The 9819-nt window shown below is 35.5% G+C and overlaps 1 protein-coding gene across 4 annotated transcripts; it reads right to left on the reverse strand.

Moving 5' to 3' along the window:
- Window positions 1–2943: 2943 nt before the first annotated feature.
- On the reverse strand, window positions 2944–7032 carry LOC133288593 (cholesterol 22-monohydroxylase CYP90B51). 4 transcript variants are annotated; one of them, XM_061486394.1, is made up of 10 exons: window positions 6824–7032; window positions 6409–6733; window positions 6149–6301; window positions 5736–5987; window positions 5485–5577; window positions 5135–5213; window positions 4853–4959; window positions 4506–4531; window positions 4280–4292; window positions 2944–3189 (listed from the first exon to the last, which is right to left on the reverse strand). In XM_061486394.1, exons 1-10 carry the CDS (start codon window positions 7030–7032, stop codon window positions 2944–2946), a joined length of 1503 nt encoding a protein of 500 aa, XP_061342378.1. The 4 variants fall into 4 exon arrangements, with proteins under 4 accessions (XP_061342378.1, XP_061342379.1, XP_061342377.1 ...); XM_061486395.1 differs by lacking the exons at window positions 4280–4292; window positions 4506–4531 and adding an exon at window positions 4435–4446; XM_061486393.1 differs by lacking the exons at window positions 4280–4292; window positions 4506–4531.
- Between the last annotated feature and the right edge of the window lie 2787 nt (window positions 7033–9819).

Below are 9819 nucleotides of genomic sequence, written 5' to 3' on the forward strand. Positions count from 1 at the left end.
GACACCATATGACATGGATCCATATACCCTTGAATCACATTTTGTTGGGCCAGGTGTCCCTTTAGAATTAATGAGAAGTCCATGAGCTATTGAACCATAGAAAAGAAAGAATAAGTGTGCCATCATGAATACCACAACTTGTTAATTAGAACAAAGGCCTCTCAAAACCCAATTTTGATGTTTTACATTTTTTAGGAGAGGCAGTTGTGAATAAATCTTTGGTACTACTGTTGAATCTAGATTCAATATATTTCATTAATGAGAGCATTACGTAAGAGGAGAAAGAGAGAAGTTGACAAAAAAATTTTTTTGACTGACATGTAATATTTTCATTCGTGGGATGCACTGAATCTTTGTTATAATAATAGCACCAAAGATTTAGAGCCGAAGACCCTGAAAAAATAAACGAATGAAAAGTGGTAATTGTTATTAGATGAATTAATCTTCTTGCTGAGGTATCCATTGCCTAGCACTGAATCTAGATTTTGTTTTTGTCATCATATATAGATCTACAGCGCCCCTGAATCACACTTTGTTCGGCCAGGTACTGTCCCTTTAGACTTAATGTGAATTCCATGAATTATTGAACCATAGAAAGAAAAGAACAAGTGTGCCATGAATACCACAACTTGTCAGATGTCAATTCACAAATGCTTATGCGATTTTCACTTAAAACAAAAAATCTTATCCGTTTATGTCTTGCATTATGCCTCTAAGATAATGCTAATTCATTGAAGAAAATGAGTTGAATTGCATTGAGTTGTATCTAATTATCTAACTAGAAATAACAGCCAAATTAACAAATTGGATTTTTCTGTGAACTTATGCTCTGATTGGACTGAACCCAACACTTTGTTTGATTTTGAGCGAAGCAGTAGTAGCTTTCTTCCTTGGTTAATTGATTCAGAATCATCGTCATCATTGTTTAGGTTGGATATTTTGTAAAACTTGTTAAAATACAAAATAAGATTAATTTCCTTCCGTGTCCATCTTTTCTTAACTTGATAATTGTTGTTCCTGAAACTATAAAGAGTAGAAGCACGAAACAGCCAATTTTTGGCTTTTGTCTGGTTGAAGAAGACTGTTGGTAGGGTCCTAAGTCCTAACCTTCCTTTACGTTTTTCCTTCTAAATTTTTTTATGACATCGAGAAACTACGTATTCATCATTTTTCGAAGAATCCTCATTTGGTTCCATAACGTGCAGCTTCATAGACCACAGATATTGAAAGAGAGGACGAAGACACATCAATACGATCACAATTAAAGAAGATCTGAAAGCGAAAGTTAACCTAACAAGGACGCTACATGTCAAATATAACCTGACAAGAATGCTGTCGTCTGGCGCTATTTACGATTAAAGCATGGATATACATATAGTTAATTAGTTATTTACTTAGAGGGAGATTATGTTGTTCTCTCTTAGTTACTTAGCTGGTACATAAACTGATTCCAGATTAAATGAGATTAGATATCATTTTTCTCCAATTTGATACCATTGTAATAGAATGACAAACACTAATTTTTGAGCCCGTCAAGATGATTTACTGGTTGATTAAAATGAATATTTTAACTAATATATATGCTTCATCATATATGCCATACAATACGATAACAAAAAAAAGGAGGTCTAGATCTATGTTCAATTTGAGTTAATTAATATGATCGTTGATTATAGATCGTGAATAGCATATATAATCGCTATTCTGTCATATAATAAACTCATCCCTTTAAAATTATAAAACAATTATATAAATTCATAATTCAATATAATAAGATTCATGAATCCAACATCGATGTGAATAATAAATAATATTTTAAAAAAGAAAGAAGGAAAGAAGGAGCAGCAAACTGAGTGCCCGACATTCTGAATGTTGATGAATGGAGGAGTCTTGTGTGGGGCCTTCATGAATTCCTCTTTTCGCTGTCTACTTAATTAATCACATTACAGCAAAGTCAAAATGTGCAACTTGTGCCCGCAACAGCCATCATTACGGAGATGGCTCACGCAAAAAAGTTCAGAACTTATTTTGGTTTGTAGTTTGCGATTGTACTAAATTTCCATGACTGGGGCGTGTCCGTCCAAAACCCCGTTACAACATTTATAGCCATTAGTCACCAATAGGACTGCCTCCCAAATTGTAAACCTATCCTTCTTAGACGTTGGAATATTTAACCTTTATCCCAACTTGGACCTCGCACCATGCATATGTATTGAATTAAAGGAAAAGTAATGGGTTAATAATAAAAAATAAACTACAACAAATATGTACCCAAAAAACCCAGCATTCATGGTATCATTGGTCTTAACCTTTTATTCTTTTCAGAAATATACAATTAACTTAAATTGTTTTAAAAGTACTATTTTGCAAGGTATATATATAATATGATTCACAATCTTGGATTTAAATGTGAATAACATCTCTTTGCTTAAAGGAAAGAAAGTAATAGATCATACACAAAAGAAAATTGGATTATTATATATCGTAGGAAAGGTAGATTACAGTACTCGGATGATAAAAATGAATAAATGTTCACTCGATCTGGCCTTTTGGGAGGAATATATAAAATGTACAATGTGGGTGGGGTGGGGAGCAGTAAAATTCTGCTTTAGCATAGAGGGAGAAGAAAATGGAGAAGGGAAGAAGTGGTCCTAATGCATGACTTTGTACTTAATTGGTTTTTTTAATTTGTCTTCCCTTCAGACATTTGCGCTACGCGAGAAAGTCAAAAGGCTTTAATTTGATTAAGGGATGCCATTGTAAGATTTGAACTTAAAAAATTCTTCACGTAGCTTTGGCTTTTGATTGGTCTCCAAATCCAACACGAGAGGCTATAGCAGGCAGCTGCAAATTAAGTCTGATGAAGTCTCTGTTATAGGCTTGGCTTGGAGTTATTATATATAAATGGGTGAGCTGTACTAATTAAGGGGTGGATTTTTGACCTCAAATCAAAGAGTGGGTTTGGACTCTGATAGATAGGCCTTTTGGAAAATCAACAAAAGGGTATGCAAAAGCTTCATCGGTATCAGCCAATTCCCAATGGTAATTGAGAATGAGATGGTGGATGAAAACAGCCATTTCAAGCTTAGCTAACTCTGATCCCGCGCATAGTCTTGGTCCTCCCCCGAACGGTAAGAAGTTACTGCTTGCTGTGCTCGAACTTGGGCAACTTCCAAGACTACCACTGTTCTGCACCACCAAACTCAATATCAATATCAGATATCAGATATCAAATTATCAAAATAAAATAATAGAATAAGAAACGTTTATGGTTATCTATAATAATGAAAAAGACAGGGAATACTAACATCATAATGATGTGAAAAATGCATTTGATTTATGGAACTGTCTATTTCTCATGGATATCATATGGTTCTCTACAATAATAACATAGGAAAACAGGTAGCAGATTATATATATATCAGGAGAACGTGGCCATATCCAACAACCCAAGGCTGAGGATAAGCAACTTTAGAATTTAGATTGATGATTTCTGGTGCTGGAGCGGGTTACGCTACTTGTCACCATCATATTGTTATCCTCAATTCGATCACTTTTCCCACTTGGCTACATACATGATTAAAGTAATAGATAAATAAATAAATAAATAAATTTGGGTGAGGAATTAGGACCAGGTTGAGAAAAAAGGAAAAGCACAATTGCACGTGCATGTGAGAGCCCCACATCCACATGGGCTTTAATGATCTGGAACCTCAGGCACTGCCCACACGTTCACAAAAGAGCCATGCTCATCATCATCGCATCCATTGGGACCCACATCCGTACTGTTCACAACATCCCCTTCGCTGATCATGACAGTTCATCATCTCACGCGACCAGATCGTTGGTAATGGTAATTGGTCATGTATGTAGCTGGCTACCCCAAAACTCTCATGAGGACCTCTCGAGTGCACTCTTCCCTTATCACCTTCCTATTTGTGAAACTTGACACAATGACCCTCCCCTTAATTAATTAATAGGAAATATTCTTTTTGGTCCTTAGCAAATTTCAGATGCCCGCTCTAGTCTCTAGCAAATATAAATGTCTATTGTGGTCCTAAGGGACTAATATGGGTCTTTTTTGAATTTGTGAAGAACTACGATCTCAACTAAATGAGTTTATTTTGAATTTTTTAAAGACCACGATGAGCCTTTTTATTTGCTCGGGACTAAAGCGGGGGCATAGTAAAATTTGCTAGGACCAAAAACATATTTACTCGTTAATTAATTAATCATCAGAATGTTGACCTCGCACCGAATAATTTAGTTAGGGTACTACCGTAGAGTTAGAACTTTAGAAGCATGTGCATTGGTGATGAATAAGCGTACGTTTGGGACTACTACTAGCGCTATAGCCATAGGACCAAGTCAACAACAATAATCAACGGATGAAGCATTCTTTTCAGTTTTGTCAAAGCCGTACGGCGTTTGTACGTTATGTTGGGTCTGATTCTGAAACGCCGAACGTAAAGACCTGTTGTGTTCTGGAAAGGAAGATAACTTACGAAGCTGAATGAGCTGAGACTAGAAACTATATGTAACTATTCCATGCTAACATTTTTAGCAAAAATCCCAATCCCCAAATTCAACTAAATTTTGTTACACCAACTGCTCACATCACACCTCCAACTCCAAGGAAAAGGAAGCCAGTGAGGCAGTGATTGCATGTGGGGATCCACCGCAAGGACCAATTGAAGTGCTTGGGGACCTCTTCTTATTATTCTTTCTCCCTTTTCCTAATAGCTATATATTTTAAATTAAGCTTTGGCTTTAAGAAAAGAAGAAGAAGAAAAAGGATGGATGGATAATAATTATACAAGGCGTGCTGTCTATAGTTATTAGTAGAACTGACCTGCCATCTCCATGGATTGAAGTGTTGAGGTTCGTCAAAAAGTGAAGGATCCAGATGCACGGCTGCAATCACCGGAAGGACTTTCCACCCACATGGAATGTCATAACCTTTCAAACACAAAATAACATTTTCAATATGGAAAAACGCATTGCATTTCCGGCGACTTTACATTTACTATATTTTGACACCTAAACTACCTTTTATCTTTCTTTCTTTTTTCCACAAAAGATATTTTGATCTTTCTACTAATAAAGAACAATAATACTATATCCTCCAATATACCTTTGTACCGAACATCTTTCAGAGCCTTCCTGTGAAGGAACCTAACAACATTTCCCAGCCGAAGTGTCTCGTTCACAACCTTCGCAAAAAAAAAAGAGCAAATAATTTTATACATACAATACTTTATATACTTGTATATAATCTAATTACTTTGCATAAAATTATATTTTTTCTTCTTTCTTTCTAATTTTGTGTTATCAAATTTACTGATAATGCAGTTCTGTTGTAAACACTTTAAAGGGCTCCATCATCCCATATAATATTGCTAATATTTATCAAACAATACATAGTTTATTTTCAAAAAAAAAAAAGGGACAGGACCACCAATTATTATATTATATGTGGCTTACGCAGTGAGTAAATTCCATTCGTTTGTAATCATCCCAAGTCAGTTCAACTTCCCCTGCTTGCTTCTTGGCTCTGGCAATTTCTCTGTGTTCTTCCTATTATTTTTCACAAAAATGAAAAAAAAAAAAAACTAATTATTAGCAGTAAAATTTCAAATCTTTTGCGTTAGAAGCTGAACTGGGAAAATATGTATATATTCTTCTGAAAACTGTTAAGAGATAATATTCCACGTAGCATCTTCATACAAGCTTACCCTTAACTGCTTCATAGCTTGAGGACAACCGGGCAAGAAGTAAATAGCTAGAGCTATGGCTACCGATGAAGTTTCATGGCCAGCGAAGAGCAAGCTGAGGATCAAGTCAAGAATTTGTTCGGTTGAAAGATTTGAATGCTTCAGAACCCAGTTTAGAAGATCATCTTCCTCCAAACTCTCATTTCCCTCTTGGATTCTTTTGACTCTTTCTTCCATTTTCCCCTCTATGAACTTTAGTATGGTGGACCTGGACTGTAAAAAATTTACAGGACAGGATTAAAAATTCAGTACTCCTAGCTAATTAGAAAAACAAAATGGGGTTCTTTAAATTATTATTTGTTAGAGAAGTATATAAACATTTGGTGCCTCTTATCACATGTTTTTTTTATATACTTCTCTAACATTAATATTACCTTTAATGCCTTCCAGTATGCAGTTCCAGGAAAATTCAATGGAGCCGATACCACCCCTTTCATGAAAGTGATATACTCTTTCTTTAGTTCCTCTGTCTCCATATTCCCAGGATCCAGACTCATGATATGCTTTGCCATCAAATTGAAGGTGAACTGCAATATAATAAAGCCAAGTAGCTTTTACTTCAATCCTTTACTTTGATTCGTGTGCTCTTTATCTATTAAATATGAAAAAAAAAAAAAAAATAGAATAAAATTACCTTCTTGGCTTCATCTTGAGCTGAGAATGTGGAATTATCCTTCCAAGAGCTTAGAACCAGAAGGGTATGCTTCTCTACCTCTTTCAAGAGATGTGTTCTGAGCCTGGCATGGCTTAGAAAGTTGAGTGATATAACCCGCATGTCCCTATGCATGTCGCCAACTAACACTAACATGGACCATTTTCCGAGTATTCCACCAATGCTTCTAGGGTAGCTGCACTCGAACAATTTCCCTTCGTTCTGTAATATGAACCTATTCAACCCTGCATCTGCCGAAACTATTGCTGGCTCACCAAACAATTTCGACTTATAAATTTTACCGTACCTGCTGATATTGGGTGAGAGTTAAGAGTCTGCTCTCTTTTCAATGGAAAAAAAAGAAGTTTTGTAATTTTGTGAGTGATGGTTATTTTACCTTGCTATGTGCTGCTCCATAAAGTCTCCAATTGTAGTAGCAGAGTAAGGCTTCAAATACCCAATGGTTTCCCCCACAAAGGGCCAGCCCATTTTTCCTGGGGGAAGATTAAGCCTGGGTCTGGCTTGCTTTCTTTTGATGAGAAGGAAGATTAGAAGAAGAGCAAGAATGGATGAAAGAGTACACAAAGTTGGGTGTGTCTCAGACATGGAGCTACCCTGTCTGATCTTTCTAATCTATCTTAACCAAACTCTCTCTCTTTGTTCTAAGCAGGAAAAAAAAAAAAAAAAATGTAGCCTGGTATGTGCAGTTTGCTATAAGAAAAGAAAAGGAGAAAAGGTTTTACATATGCTGAAAAGGAGCATCCATTTTGTGGCGTAATAAAATCACCAAAGCAGGTGTTTTCAATGAAATCGGACCTAATGAAAGCGTCAAGCCAATAGGCTGCTTTTATAAGCTTCTCTTCTGTCTTTAAGCTAAAACAGCGGAAAGTAGCAACCAAATTGGCTTTACACTTGGAAAACAGTGTGCTTTTACAAATTTAATTTTGTTTATGCTTAATTCCAATTTCATTAACTAATCAATTATCTTTTCTTTAATTCTATATATGTGCTACCTTCTTCTATTCCATTTTACTTTAGTTATCTTTAGGCTAAACCCACCCTACCTTCATTTTAAATGCTTAATTTAGAAATAACCGAGAAGCTTTTTATTTTATTTTTCCCCCTTGCTCTGCCTTATTCTGATCTTCGGAGAGAGGTTGAACTGTTGAAGGCATGCAAGAATTAATGAATACTTTCTCTTTGCCTTTCTGCTTCTTTCTTACTTCAACTTCTTTTTTTTTTTTTTTTTTCTTCTTCCTTTTTCTGAAATGGCTGGGTGGATAGAAAGTAGAAACGCGTTATTACGAAAGTGATATGGGCTTATGTTAACGTGTTTGCGCAATGAAGGCAGAAAATTTATCACTGCCCTTTTGGAAATATCAGGAACTAAAAATACCCAGACAATGATCGAAAGGGCTTCAATTAGTTCCTCAGTTTTTATTTAGGTGTTAATTACTAGCTCCCATTATTTTGAAGGGCCGTAAAGTATATATTATTAAAAGATTGCTGATATATTATCATATGCGTTTGTTTTAATTCTTTCTTTCCTCGAAATGTTAGAAGTATATACATTTTAATAATTCACTAATTGAATTGCTTACTACCCGTAGATGGTTTTATCTTGGCGGTCAAATATGCATTAAGACAGTTGAACTTGTGAGATATTCTTTTTTTGTGATAAAATAATTTATAAATTTTCATTAAGAATAACTTTCGAGATGTTGAAATCAAGTACAATCAAAAATAAAAATAAGGCTTAGAAATAATATAATTGTGTCGGTACGAGAAATTAATTAAGAAAAAAGTAAAATGTGAAAAAATAAAGTCAACAGAGAAAAGACAAAATGAACCAAATAATTTGAAATTTGGATTAATATCTGAATGATAAATACAAAGATGTCTACATGAGAGATAATGTAAAAAGTAGATTGATTGGAAATATCAGTCAATAATTGATATTACTGGGATATTTAAGTGTGATGGAGTTTCACTTTGGTTGGTAATGAACTAAGTGAAATTCATATAAGTGGAAGGACTTGTAAACTCAATGCTTTAAAGTTTTTCGTTGAGATATGTTGTTAGACACACTTGTTGTAATTGGTCTAACTTATCCCATATTGATGATGGTCCTTCTCCATGAGCTCCCTATTGTAACACCCTGTGTATATCCGGTATTGTTATCATAATATCGTATTAAGCTGCGCTTAATTAAAAATGCAATTTTTTTTTTCAATTATGACGTCATTATACTTAGTCAAGTTGATTACTTAATCAATTTCATAAAATATCGCATGTATGTAAATTGCAATAAGACGTCTAACTGAAATACCTCAAAATATAGATATAATGAGTATCTAAGTCACGACATTACAACACGTAATCCGGATAATATCTTGATACATTAATACTACTCCAAATAAAACAAGGCATAATCAAGTCTATGTGGCATGGACAATTCTCATGCTCACCAAATCAACAGCATAACCAACAAGGTCTCTACATATAAATCCATAAACTGAAGCTAAAAGCATAAGACAGTAAACAGAATCTCGCATCCAACATAGCAGCATAAACATGCAACATCTATCAGCTAAGCTCTGGTCTCCTGCCACTAGAGGTCTCAACCCCCGCATTACCTGAACCTGAAATAAGCATTCCCCAAACATGGGGTGAGATCTCTAAACCAGAAATCTCAGTAAGACAAGGGGTCCTCAAGGATCTTCCACCCCAAGCTCCCTTGCATGTGCAATATAAGTTCTAAAAGCAGTAACTCATTATAAGTTCCAAAACTCAGTGTAGTGCAACAGATATTCATGCCATGTGTGTCAATACTATTCTACAGGCCAGAGAAATACAGGAATAGGTCTATTACCTACAGATAGTACAAGGAACACCGCTTGCACCTCACCCACAACCTCACCATATCGTATGTACCACATACTCAAGCTTACCATATAGGTGGAACGCCACGTGCATATCATAAAGGCACTAGCATATAACAGCTCAATAGCACTTCCAAAACATCAAAAGCATGTAACACAGCATGCATATAACCATACCCCCATAGGACATGGTGGAACCACAACATGGCTAAACCGAGGACACGAAAACTTACCTTGCAAGCTAGCTATCCCAGCCAAGAGTCCACAATCTCAAAGCCCAAACACAGCAGTATCACAATCTGTTATGGACCAATAATACATCATTAATCAAACTCTACAAGCATACACTTAAAGACAACGTCTTTCCTTTACGTTTTACGTCTTAAGGCTTCTAACAAAGCCACAAGCCCCAAATCACATGATTCTGACTTAGTTCATTAATTACAGAAGTTCAACTTCATCAATCTAGGGTCCACAAACCCCCAATAGCCTACTGTACACACAGCACCGC

This window comes from Gastrolobium bilobum, unplaced genomic scaffold (assembly GCF_033153095.1).
Source record: "Gastrolobium bilobum isolate Gb01-03AN ecotype WA unplaced genomic scaffold, APGP_CSIRO_Gbil_v1 utg728, whole genome shotgun sequence".
NCBI lineage: Eukaryota > Viridiplantae > Streptophyta > Magnoliopsida > Fabales > Fabaceae > Gastrolobium > Gastrolobium bilobum.